The 13,991-nt window shown below is 40.7% G+C and overlaps 1 protein-coding gene across 3 annotated transcripts in view; it reads left to right on the top strand.

The window, feature by feature from the left end:
• The window catches only part of septin4b (septin 4b), a 37,059-nt gene extending 23,068 nt beyond the window's left edge, over positions 1 to 13,991 (top strand). For 2 of the 3 annotated variants that reach the window (XM_049576716.1, XM_049576715.1), the window contains exons 2-11: positions 988 to 1,084; positions 1,207 to 1,293; positions 1,407 to 1,530; positions 2,844 to 2,978; positions 5,543 to 5,660; positions 5,769 to 5,870; positions 6,629 to 6,725; positions 8,348 to 8,510; positions 9,155 to 9,254; positions 10,788 to 13,991. In XM_049576716.1, coding sequence (XP_049432673.1) covers positions 988 to 1,084; positions 1,207 to 1,293; positions 1,407 to 1,530; positions 2,844 to 2,978; positions 5,543 to 5,660; positions 5,769 to 5,870; positions 6,629 to 6,725; positions 8,348 to 8,510; positions 9,155 to 9,254; positions 10,788 to 10,856 — 1,092 coding nt within the window. In that variant the 3' untranslated portion in view covers positions 10,857 to 13,991. Of the gene's footprint in view, positions 1 to 284; positions 633 to 987; positions 1,085 to 1,206; positions 1,294 to 1,406; positions 1,531 to 2,843; positions 2,979 to 5,542; positions 5,661 to 5,768; positions 5,871 to 6,628; positions 6,726 to 8,347; positions 8,511 to 9,154; positions 9,255 to 10,787 lie in introns of all 3 variants that reach the window. The other variant, XM_049576717.1, reaches the window with a different exon arrangement.

The raw sequence follows: 13,991 nt of genomic DNA, 5'->3' as shown, positions 1-13,991 counted from the left end.
TATTGTTCATCTCCAACATCCAATCCGTCCTTGTTAATGATCATAGAAAGTGATTACCAGCTGAATTATCCCCTGCATGTTGCCTCTGTTGCATAGTTTTCATCACCAGAAAATACTGCAGCCATTTCTAAATGTGTGCATTTTCCACCCTCTGGATCTCTTCCCCCTCCACATCAACACCTGACCTTTCCTCTACCCATCTTTGCCTCCGCCTTCTATTTTCTTTCCACCCGTTCCTCTGCACCGCCTCATCCACCCCCTTGAACCGTGGCGTCCCTCTCTAGCACTCAAGCCATTCAGACGACTCAGAGGTGGAGAACATTATGCAAGACCCTCACCACCAAGGAGGGCACAGCCGCCACCACCACCACCACCATGACCATGACCACAAGCACCACCCCCACCCCCATGACACTGAGCCTCATGAAGCAGACAGGGGAGCTGAGGGCGAAGACCGCCCCCACACCCCATCATATTTGCGTCCCCCCGTGGCGGGAAGGGCGCAGTCGGATTCAGGTTCAGAGCCCAGTTTACCGCAGAGCAGAAGTGTGGAGTTTGACTTGCCGTGCCCTGTCAGTCCCACCAGGCCCAGGAGTCCCTGGGGTCGGTTTGACCCATACGACAATAATGAGGTAACACAGGGAGGGACAACAGAGAGGATGAGCACCATCTGTGTGGTTTAGCTCTGCTGTCAGGGCAATGCTGCTGTGTGCTGTCATGTGTTCATCTTCAGACTGATGAATGCAGTTCATGGGATGTATAAAAGTCTAATATGTTGCTTTGTGTGATCAGAAAAAGGTTGGTGGAACAGGTTGTGATTTGGGCTTTGTGATGGTTACTGCTCTTGTGTTGTTGACTTTATTGAGGTCTCAAACCTTTGTCGGAAAGTTGATGTGCTTTTAACATTGACTGATAACAATGTTGGTTAGTTTTTGTTAATGTGTGCTTCCCTGATGTATTATTTAATCTTTGTGTTTATTCTTTTAGGACCAGGACAAGGAATACGTGGGTTTTGCGACACTGCCAAACCAGGTGCACCGCAAGTCAGTGAAGAAGGGATTTGACTTCACGCTCATGGTAGCAGGTAAATCCTTGTTTGGACATTAGCAGACATTCGATCCTAAGCCCACCTCTTACTTTGAAGAGACTGCCAATCATAAAGTCTTAAACCTCGCTCTTTTCATCTTTGTTGCTCTTTGTTTGAAGGCGAGTCTGGCCTGGGAAAGTCCACCCTGGTCAACAGCCTCTTTCTCACAGATCTTTACAAAGATAGGAAGCTGCTCAATGCTGAAGGTGAGGACGCCTCAGAGTTTGTTTTGTTTGTCTGTTTTCTTTTATAAACATTTGTCCTTCAATATGCCACGGCTGATTTTAAGAACAGTGGTCTGTCTGTGTCCTTTCCCCAGAGCGAATCACACAAACAGTAGAAATCACCAAACACACAGTGGATATAGAAGAGAAAGGTGTCAAACTGAAGCTCACCATCGTGGACACCCCTGGGTTTGGGGATGCTGTAAACAACACTGAATGGTACATGTCAAACATCTGTTATTAAAGAAGTGTTTCACTGCTGGAAAGAGGGTTGTTTCATAAAACTAGGCTGTCTATGCAGTAGAAAGACACAAATACTTTTGAAATAAGTGCTATATGACCAGAGGACAGAGAAAAAGGGTTGTGTGGGCACGGTGCTTCACCAAACTGATAAACGCTCCCACTGGTAAATGACATACTGTGCACTCCAATCCCCATACTACCATACTATATAGTATGCCAGGGAATGATTTAGTATGTCTTATTACATAGTATGTCAAATGCAGTATGCCAAAAAGACCAGGATGTTCTCCTACATCCAATCCAATTTTGCATTATGCAAGCCAGCATGCTCTTCTGGCTACTCTGACCCACTCCAGCTCTCCAGGTTGACCTCTGCTTCTAGTGAGCTCGCTTGTTATATCTCCATGATAACAGATATTTGCGTAAGATGGTCAATGTTCAGGCCGTAATGTTATGAGACAGTAGTATGTCCCGATTGTGTGCATACTGCATGCATCAGTACAAACTTTTTAAGGGCAGCTGCAGCATCTACTATAAGTAAATAGAAGAAGTATGTGATTCAGAACGCACCCATAATGCAAGCTTGACTGTTTTGACACAGGAAACAATATGGCGGCCAGCTGGTAACTAACAATCTTGAATTACAGTTAAAAAGTTAAAATATGTCTCTGAAAATATTTGAGGCAAGAAAAGGGTAACACAGTAACCAAATGTTGGTTCATATTTGATCAGCGCAGCTTAGTTTTATCATTTGATCTCAGTTTTTACAATATAGAAAATAGTATGGTGCCCACTTCCTGTTCACATACTCTCATATTACCGGTAAACTAAAATGCACTAAAATATGTTTCTGAAGACATTTTAGGTGAGAAATAGGCAATACGGTAACAGAATCTTGGTTTATATTTGATCAACACTGCCTAGTATTATAGTTTGAAGTGGTGAGCATACAAAAAATACAGAAGGACAGTCCGTAGTTTTAGCAACAGCCCTATAACCAACTCAAACCTGGTGGATGATGCATTTGAGGTGGGAGATATGCAGAGAGATCTGGGCACTGGTAAGATGGAGAAAGTTTACCACAATTCATTTACACATACTGCCCACATTGTTATGATACAAAGCCGGTTGAAAACAGGCAAAGTATTCCTTCCTGAAACTCCAAAATGACTCCATTCACAGATCACAGCTGGATAACTTCATTTTAGTTCTGCTGTGCTATAAAAGTCTTGTGCCATACTTCGTCTGTTGCCTCAGAGACTGAATGTCCCCTTGTGTTTCTGCTCTAGCTGGAAGTCAGTGGCTGACTACATCGACCAGCAGTTTGAGCAGTACTTCAGGGACGAGAGTGGCCTCAACCGCAAGAACATCCAGGACAACCGTGTACACTGCTGCCTCTATTTCATCTCACCCTTTGGCCATGGGTATGACAGATTCTCAGTGCTCTCTTAGGGATTAGTTAACCTTCTTTCTTTCTTTTATCACAACTAATTATGGAGAATATTTACCAGTTTTTCCTGCAGTATGTGATGTCTGCTAACATTTGCATCCAACCTGTGACTGCCTTTACTTTCCCTAAATGGCGTAGTATATCACAACATTTCTGCATGCTCATACACAGCTTTTCCCTGCACACACACAACCACCTGAGTAATTGAGATTTATCGCAAATGTCTAGCGCTCCAGTATTTACTTTCAGCACATTCAGCCCCATAAATTGTTAATACAGGAGGCTCTTGCCCGGAGTTAAAGCAGTTCTCGGCTGCCTTCAGGTGAATTTACATCTAGTGCAGAGCTCTCTCTCTAATCAATTGTTTGTGCTGATGTGGTGCTTTTTGCTGCAGTTGTGCACATGTACCGTTCCACATCACTGCGCTCATTAAAGAACAAACATGCTGTAGACCTCAAGTAATGCTGCAGTACATTTTATAAGTCACAGAGATGGAGGAACTGCTCCCTCTGGTGATGAGCTTCAGACATGACTCATCAGACACCAAGAGGTCACTTGGAGAGCAAACCTCTGCCGCAGCTGACTGACCAGTGACTTCGTCTTAGGTCTTACATTTAAATCACTGTCTTCAGGCTGCCAACATACAACTACAGTCAGGCTAAAAACAGGTTTACTGGTAGATGAAGTGATACATTTTTAGCTTTCTTTATGAAATATTTAGCGTACTGGCTTTACTGATATCTATAGGTAGTGTGTTCAATAGCTTTGGAGCATAACTAGCAACAGCCACATCCCTGATTTTCTTTTGGCTGTTGCTGTGAACCTCCGATAAACCAGCAGCAGATGATCGCAGTGTTCTTGAAGGCAAATAGTTAACAAGGGAGTTAGCAATGTAGCCTGGTCTGAACTAATTTAGGTTTTGTCCTGTATATAAGGAGGAGGACCCTAAAAACAGTTCCTAAGTGTTGCGGGATCGAGTGCAGAGCATCTGAAACTGAGCTGATGTGCTCTCTCCTCTTGTTTGTGGTTAATAGGCGAGCTGCAGAGTTTTGAGTGTCATGAATATTTTGTCCAGCAGCAATCAAAGTTCAGTTTAGGACTAGATGTTATAATCCCTGATGCACACACTTGAAACTATGAGTGGAAGTGAGAGTGCCGTCTTGGGGTCAGAGTGGGAGCCAAAGAGTTACATGGATAGAAAAGTAGGAAAGAGCAAAGGGTAGATAGAAAAGTAAGAAGGAGCACAGGGAAGGCAGAGCCAAGGAGAGACGTCTGTGGGGACTGAACTCTCACCCAGCGGACTGGGCTGTACACTCTGCCTCCCCCTACTCCCTCATTTTGATGAGGGGGGAATGAAGAAGAAACTAACAGGAGAAAAATGTACAGCTGTATCTAACTTTAATCAAGATGGAGTTTAACTTGTCAATTGGTGTTGCACATACTTAGTTAGAGTTGGAGACATGCTTGGGGAGGGCGTGGGAGCTTAAGGAGGGTAATCATCGTGGTCATCAGGTGGGTACCCTCCTTCACTGGTGTTTCGATGGTAGGCCCACGACACCTTCAGAGGACTCCTCTGCTTTCACTCCCCTCAACTCTGCTGTTGATGGTGGCAGCTCAGGGCCCAAGTGGTGTCTCTCCTCTTAATTCATAGCCACCGGCTTGCCTGTTCAGCTGCACCAAAGAGGGCTTTGATGGCCTGACATTGGACTCGGCCTTAAATTCCCATTTCTTAAAGCAGCCTGGTGGTTGACAGGCTGCTTTTGCGGCTGCTGGGCAACCAACAATAAAAGAGACTGCACAAACAGGCTGCATACATAACAACCTCAAAAAAGATCTGAAACAAACATCAGCATATTTCATATCACAAGATATAATGCCATTTCATGTTGAAAAGCCTGGCTTTTTAAGATTGTGTGATTGGTCCAAGAAAAAGATTTGGTTATAGACATGTTTTTTTGATGGTTAAGACTATCACACCAATTCCAGGAAGCTCTTGATAGCCATTGTCAGAACAGGAAAACAGAGAATCAACTGGCAAAATAAAATGAGCTGAGGAGTCACGTGGGTAGAGAAGGAAAACAAATGTTTAATTGACATTTGGTCTGACAGTTTTATCAAGAGTCAACTGGAAAGAAAAGCTCACAAAAATTTAGACACTTTTCAGTAATTTTCTGAGAGGATACCAGAGGATAGCAGAGCAAGTCTACAAACCAATCAATTGCAAGTACTGGAAAACACAGCTAACGGGGGTGATGACAACAGGACATAGGCATGACATGTAGAGTTAATAAGTGCGCTACATAATTGCAACGTGAAACCAAAACTAACCAATGTAACAGAAATATGAATTATGGTGATTCCAAGATGTTTTAGTGCCATTCAAAGAGTTTAAAGCATATTATAATGATTATCGGGATAACATTGTGAATCGCAGTTATTCTTGCCAGGATAAATATTGACGTGAATTTTTTATTTCGTCCTTTGCCTAATTGTATCTCAGTGTACTTAATGTGCATGGATGTTTTCTGTGTCTTGTAGCCTCCGGCCTTTGGACGTGGAATTTATGAAAGCTCTTCACGAGAAGGTTAACATCGTCCCCATCTTGGCCAAAGCAGACACACTCACCCCCAGTGAGGTCAAGAAAAAGAAAATCAAGGCAAGGCTCATCTCCGTCAATAAACTGTTGATATGTTCACGTGTTTCAGCTCCTAAATGAGACTGTGATTACATACATGCTATTTCTCCGTCATCTGTTTGGCTGCAGATCCGAGAGGAGATTGAGCAGTACGGTATCAAAATATACCAGTTCCCTGACTGTGACTCAGATGAAGATGAGGACTTTAAGCAGCAGGACCTTCAGCTGAAGGTAAGAGGCCGAGTCGCCTGGTGTCTTTTCTTTCTGCTCCTTCTTTCCAGTTTCTTTCTTACAGTTTGGCGTTTGCAGGCTGCAGCACTACACTTTTGTTGTCATGTGCAAAACTGGATGCTCACATGGATCATTCAATTGTCAAGAATTCACGGCACTAATAGCAAATATATATCATACGTTTAATTATTATTTTTAGAAGAATTTAAAGTTTCATACACTTTTTTGTCCTGATCACATGAAAGAAGATTTTCCAATTAACAAAGTGTAGTGATGTAAAAATGAATGTACAGCCCATATAACACAAGGCCTTGGCAGTCGGTCCAAAACTAACCACACTCTTGATGACTCAACCATTTTTTGCTCTGCTGGCATCATAAGCTGGCAGCGAGGACACAGTTAGTGTGCCATTATATATCTCTTTGCTTCTGTCCTTGAGTAGCCACTGATAAGAGCACCGCGTTAACTGCAGCAGATACGTGACTAATGGGGATGAAAATGGGAGAACTGGAACAATGAATGAGAAGTTATGATTCATTTCATAAAAGTATGGAGGGTAGCTTTAGATGAGCGTAAGCAGAAATGAGAAAGAAAGGCATCACAGCACTGAGGAGACAAATGTGGAAAGATAGCAACATAATTAACACATCTGCACTGCACCACTCACTGGTCACACCTTAACTCATCCACACTCTCCCCTAACACATATCTTTGACACCTTGTTATAATTTATGGTCCTTCTCTGTTCTCCCAACAAGGAAAGCATTCCCTTTGCAGTGATCGGCAGCAACACGGTGGTGGAGGCCAAAGGGAAGAGGGTGCGAGGCCGTCTGTACCCCTGGGGCATCGTAGAGGGTAGGCCTGTTCTCCAACTTCATCACGAGTTAAAGAGTGACTTTGGTATTTTGGTATTTTCCCATGTTCTTGTGTCTGAGTATGACTAATGGAGACAGCTATTTTTGAAATAGGTCCAGTATTGAGCGAGACTGCTGCAGCCGGCAAACAAGCTTCAGTGTAATCTCTCGGGGCAATATTGCACCGTCAATTTATGTCAACTAAAAGTGCTTGTTTTTGACAACTTTATGGAAAGTATCCCAACAGAGACAGACCTTTTGATTGAGAGTAAGTGTAAAGAGTAAGATTTGTTTAAGTAGAAACAGACCTAAATTCACTATTGTCAAACTCACCAGAGTCCATTTAAATAAACAGTAATTTTATCATCATAAAACACACTTTATTCAGAGTTGATGGAAACAAAATTCACAGTTCCAGCCAAAGTATGAGAGGACATGCCAGCTCCCTAAAGCTGTCATGCCAAAACACCCCCAAAAATGGTTTCTGTCATTTTAGTTGTTCATATGACACTTGTGTATGTTGATAAGTTTGGTCATAACAGGTAATTTGATGTCAAAAAGGGGAGATTTATGTCATGATTGACAGTTGTGTGTGCCAATTGGTATGCTTGCTATCGGTGACGCTGCACGCCATTAGTCAGGTGTATCGGAGGCAACTCAATACCAGCAGAGATTGCTACTTAGAATCAGAATTTAGAATTTATTTCAGTCTGCAAATAGAAATAAGAACATCATGTATTATTCTACAAATTCATGTAAATAAAGCCACAGCCTCTCACAGAAAATGGCATATAGTTAAATGGTACAGTGCAAACATTACAGTAAGGTAATTTAACATAACCAGGGCACGTCTGCAGTCCGAAAAAGGTGGAGGCTAAAGCTACAGCTTATAACACCTACCCTTTTAACAGCATATCATATGTAGCAGCTAACAACAAAACGAACCAACTGCACTCTGGCTCGAGATGGCGTCACCAGTGCAACATGGTAGCAGAAATGGAGACGTGTCATCCTTCTTTATATACAGTCTTTGGTTCCAACAATCACCAACTCTGATTTGGTTGAAATAAACCTTTATTTCATCCGGTTAGGCATGGTTGGTTTGGCGATAGTGATTTTGGGGCTGTTTCTGGTTAAACAAAAATGATCTTACACTTAAACAATAAGGTCGACCTCTGTAGTGATCCTTTCCATAATGTTGTCAGACACTTGGAGTAACAATCTGAGCCTGTCAGTGGCAAAACAAGTACTTACAGTGGGCGTACATTGATGCTTCACAAATACCCTGAGTGATTACATTGCAGCCTGTGTCTCTGCTGCCAGCTGCAGCCCTCTCACTCAATACTCGACCAACTTCAAAAACTGTTGTTCCCATTAGTCACTTAAACACAAAAACATTGGAAAATATGGTCCAGGTTGAAAATAAGTTACCCTACAGTTAAAAACTATAAAACAAGTCTTTAAAGATGCTGCGTACATGTTGTATTGACTTGCATATAGTAAAAGTTGTGTATGTTCTCATTGATCCGTTGCCTACATGATTCAGTTCAGTTCATGAATCAGCTGTTTTTTGACAAATGCTAAATGTACTGGTGAAACTGATCCTCACACTCTGGTGTACAGTGGAGAACTCTGCACACTGTGACTTCGTGAAGCTGAGGAACATGCTCGTTCGCACACATATGCAAGACCTGAAGGACGTGACACGGGAGACTCACTACGAGAACTACAGAGCCCACTGCATCCAGAGCATGACCCGCATGGTTGTGAAGGAACGCAACCGCAAGTATGCTAACACTGTAGCAAGCAGGTAGACCTGAAGCGTAGAAGTACTATTAGACAATGTAATGTCAAGAGATAAGAAATTTAGAAAACATAGACATTTAAAGAACAAATTTTTGAAGAGAAATCAGTTGAAAATAATTTAAACTTTTGTTTTTTTTTCCTCAGAGCTCTCACTCACACCCTTTATTCACTAGTAAGACATTCAGGTTTAAATCCTTTGAATTTAGGTATTTTTCAGTGCATTACCTCACATATTGTGCGGTGCAGATGACAGTTTTTGAGCTTGTTATGATGATTGTGATGAGTTGACTTGCAACACTGAAGATCAGCCGCAGCTCTGGCCTTTACCAGGTGTCTGCTTTGATAGTTTCAGCTAAGACATTCATGTCAGGGTGGTTTTATATTGCCATAGTCTGACAGAAACACAATATGTTTGTCTGCTGCCTAAAAGTTTTCATGTGATGGGTCTTTTACAGATCCTTAGAGCCACGTGTAATGCAGTTAAATCACTCAGTTTCTACCATTAGCAGTGACATGTCAGGTCCGCATACACAAAGCATTTTAGTCTCACATTTTGTGATACAAAGACTGTGATCATTTTTCCCAAAACAATCTTTAAACATTAACTGTTGAACTTCTCTGCAGTAAACTAACCAGGGAGAGCGGCACAGACTTCCCCATCCCCGCCGTGCCCGGAGTGTCAGACGCCGAGACAGAAAAGCTCATCCGAGAGAAAGACGAGGAGGTACGGCACGTCGACCAACCGCCGGACTCGCACCACCAACACGATCACGAGTCCGAACACACTCCTGCCCACCATGAGCACTCAGACCCTCAGCCCAACGCAGAGACACATTTACATCTCAGAGAAATGCCTGATGAAGCCCTCTGAGTGTCGTTAGCTCACAGATTCTGTTTGTCCACACGCTTTCTTTGAAGCACATGTTTTCTGAAGCTGACGATGAGTAGCCTCAAAAACATGAATTTGTGTGATTCTGCATTCAAACCCTGATTCCCTCTCCTCACAAGTCCTTTGGACCTTTGAACTGTGGGCAGGAAAATGTTTCATAATCCCACTTCAGTCGCTGCTTTTAACCCTGCGTTGGTAAAAACCTGCTCCATGGCAGGTTTTACACTGTGAGTGTGGTGCAATCACCTACACAAAGTATTAATAATGTTAGAACTCAACAATGATTTTAATTCCCCTGCAATTGTATTCAAGGGCTAAATCAAATTAGCATGAAATATAATATAAATTGTTTTCTGGCATTGTTAGAGTAAATATAATTCCTTTTAGGCTGCTAATATTTAAATTCTTCACAGTCCAGTCACTGAGCAGACATACATAACTGTACATGGTGTTCATTATAATCACTTATCATCTGTTCATGGTGAATGATAATAATAATAATAATAATAATAATAATAAGACGTTATCCTCCCCGTTTCTTTCCCCTTCTCCAGTAAATCTATTTAGTTCACTAAATAAAGACATCATTTCTCCTCAGTTGGTTTTATTTTTGTTTTTGTTTAACCATCTTTGGTAAGAGAAGAGAATTCCCACACACACTCCTGTTACTTGCATTTTTTTTTTTGCTTGTTTTCAACAGCATAACAACTTTAATACATTCAGAGTGGAATACCAAAATACAACAACTTGCCTGTTGTCCATTTTTAACCCCCCTCTCCCCCAACTTGCAATAAAGTTTATTGAAATACTAGTTTCAGTCATTAGAGCTCCGTCAGGTGAAGTGACCTGAAGAAGGTCAAAGGAGCATGAGTATTGAAATAAACATCATTGCAAGTAATAGGACAGTGTGCAGGAATTCTCTTCTCTTACCTATGGACATTTTCCTCATGCACACCTGTCTATAAGTTATTGAAGGTGTGCATGGGCCTCCACATTCTAGTGTAACCAACATTAAAATGTGGTGAAACATGATGATAGAGCTGCGATGATCAGTCATTTAATTGATTCATAGGAAACTGTTTGTTGTTATTCAAGCAAAAAAAGCAAAATATTTCATGTGTCCAGCTTCTCACATGTGAGTCTGTTGCGTTTATCCTCTTACATTATATGCAGATAGCAGTTCCCTGCAGTTGTTCAGCACAGGTCACGTGATCTAGAAAGAAACTCACTGATCCCCGAGTGTTATCAATTCGTTGTATGTGCAGTCATGTGTAAATAATCAGCTTGTATAAAGCAGCTGCATCACCATGATTGCAACAGTAGACATGTAAACTCTGGTACTAACACTCATCTCATCTCTCCCCACAGTTGCGGCGGATGCAGGAGATGCTGCAGAGGATCCAGGATCAAATGCACACTCAGAAAGACGGCTATTAACACAGGACAGCACCGTGTACATGCATCTCTGTAACGGGGATAAACAAAATTCAAATAAAGAAAAACCACCTAGAAAACCTTTACTCCTCTCTAGAACATTGGCATCCTGACGTGTCCACCCAACCACCGCTCAACCTCATCAACAGCACGTTACACTTGGATCAGGGACCTGCGCGGAGGTGATAAGATGTTCTGGCATTTGCAGCTTCCCTTTATCCTCTCTGACATTATGGCGCCACTGCTGCGACACACTCGACCCTCCACTTTACTGTCTTCTGTTCTGTTGTAACTTTGATTAAAAACAGATGTGTTTGAATGAGCTGTCATGGTAAGAAGGGTGGAATCACAGCGATCTGATTTCTCCAAATATCTGAACTTTATGTAGCCACATGATCACAGGGTTGTTTTATTTTTTACATGAGGTCTGATATGAGGTTTACATGTGGTGACCTGCTCAGATTTTTTTAAGCACACTTTTCTGGTGCAAGTGTTTATTTTTATTATCTCTATAGGTCAACATGCATACTGTAATAATTTAATTTTCTATATTACACTCATAAACCTTTGTTCTACTGTTTATCATATTGTATGTGTTCCTGGTTTTAATTTAAACGACACTGCTTGACTTCATGTACGGATGATTGTTTTATATAGATTTCCTGTCAGCTGAGGTTACTGCAGGTTCATTTGGTTTAATCTTAAAGGGGAACTTCACCCATTTTTAAAATCATACATGTTATTTCTGTGGTCTAAGACAGTCCAAAATGGTAAACATGAACAACTCTGTCCAGAATCCAAACACATAACTCAAATTTGTGATGTTATCAAGTGTAAAGTCTGGAACAGTAATCTTACTGTGCAGTTAGTGTGTAAGATAAAGCAGTAACAATATTCCAAAGTTAGCATACATTTAGCTGATACTGATATTTTTGGTGGCTAAAATATATGCTGCTGTGGCCCCTGTCCACAGCAGCATATTGCTTAGTTTCTGTGCCACGAAAGATGCTAGCAAAGAAACACAGTACATAAAATAAGCACAGCAGAAACGTCAGATAGGCCGGACCAACATGTCAAACTATATATCTTTAAACATTACAGTTATGGCTGAAAATGACAACAGAGATATAAAAGTTTTCTGATTTCACATACCGTAAAACTTCAATTAGTAGCCTGGGCTATTATTTTATTTTTTTATTTTATTTTATTAAATTGCAGAACTCAACAGGCCTCTATATGAGATAGACTTCTAATTTCTTTCACACAAAACTGCTGCACTGCAAAGATATGTCGATGTTGATGGAAACCAGTGTGAATATTACTTGGTTAAAATTTTGGTTTCTGTAACATATCAGTTATGAAGAAGTTACCACTTTATTTGCGTCACTCTTGTCTTGTTTACCAGGCCGGTACATTTGAATGAATTATTCTCTGGTGCTCCTGGTTTCAGTAAATTGAACTGAACAATTGAATTGTAGAGAATCTTACAAAGCTAAGGATATGTAGCATCTTCATATTGAAAAAAGTTTAAACATTTACATTTGTATGCACGATCTAAGTAGCTAAATAACGTTAGCTTCAGCAGCTAGCAAATAACCTGGTTTTATACACGCAAAGTTTTATAAAACATGGCAACCAGACCAGGCTTCTAATTGAGACAGGCCTTTATTTGTCAAACTGTGTAGCCACGACAGGCTAGTAAAAGAGACTGGGGGTTTGATTGGGACTGGGCTTTTATTTGAAGTCTTACTGGAGCTCCGCAACTCAAATCAGTTTCCAGTTGTCTACCCAATGGTTGTTGTTGTTGTTGTTAGCAGGACAAGGTATTTTGGTCTATATGGGTACGTTTTCTGTTTCAGAACTTGTTATAAAGAAGTAAACAGTGGGTCCACAAAATCAGTCTCCTATTCATGTCTGTGGAGCAGCTCCTGTATACTTGATTACATCACAGTCTTAGACGTACTTAATACGTAATATTGATTAAACTTTCCTAGACCACTGAAATAACATATGGGAATTCTGAATATATGTGGTGTTCCCCTTTAATGCGAGGGTTCATTTAAATTTTGTTTTACTAGTGTCTGCATGTTTATCGTACAGTAGTTGCCACCTCTGCTGCCTGACAGCATGGATGTTCGTGGTTCCGCTCAGTGTTGGCCAGTCTTAACTCACTGCAGTGCTTATTGCCATATCAACATTTAAAATAATCCAACTTTTTACATAACAAAGGAGTCGTTATTATTTGGAGAATCCCCCCAAAGTCAGTTTATCTCATGAAAAAAACACCAACAGTTCTCATGTGAGAGCTGGTGACACCTGTTACATGTTAGAGATGTTTCGGACTTTGATAAGACAAGACCCTTGATTTGCATGAGGTGAGTGTCCGAGGGAAGGGTCACATCAAAGGCCATGCAGTGTATTTATTTTTGCATGTGTTGTGTGAAGGTTTCTCAGATTGCAGATCAGTTTAGTGATCGTAAAGGTATTTATGGGCAATGAAAATATGTAGCTACTTAATTGTTTGGGGGAAATATGTTGACAAGAGGTGGATTTTATTTTTAATGTTTTGGTTGGTTATAATTATGTCCTTGGTTCAAGGGAACCCACATGTTGGATGTGTTAACCTTAACGTTTATCTTGTAACCAAAGCCAACAATGACAAACTTAATTTTATGATTTTCCTTTTCAAAGTGTGAATTTTGTTTTGTACTGACATAAGGAATATGACTTATCAAAGCCAAGAGTAATGAACAAAATTATTGGATGAACTTGATTTTCTTGCTAATTGTTTCTATGTTCCAGACGTTATTTTGGAAATTAGATGTCTCTGCCATGTTGTGTGACCTTTGTTATATAAAAAGAACATTCCTTGAGCTTCTGTCCCAGAGTCAGGTATTACTTTTGTTTCTGAATTTGTTTTATATTAAATTTGTCTTTTGTTATTCTACTTTTTGGAGTATATTTATGTAATAAATTTATAAATGAAATGTGGATGGAGAAGACAATATGTACAAATTCTAATATTGTAATAAAATATGAATATAATTTCATGGCTCCATCAGACACTGGGTTTTGCTTTTATGTTGTAAAAATGTACGCAGAATTGAAAGCTTTGTCTTAATAAACATGTTTCCCACA

The sequence above is a fragment of the Epinephelus fuscoguttatus genome, linkage group LG5, assembly GCF_011397635.1.
Source record: "Epinephelus fuscoguttatus linkage group LG5, E.fuscoguttatus.final_Chr_v1".
Lineage (NCBI taxonomy): Eukaryota > Metazoa > Chordata > Actinopteri > Perciformes > Serranidae > Epinephelus > Epinephelus fuscoguttatus.
Note: the sequence above shows the minus strand (reverse complement) of the source record. Positions and strands in the feature narration are given on the sequence as shown.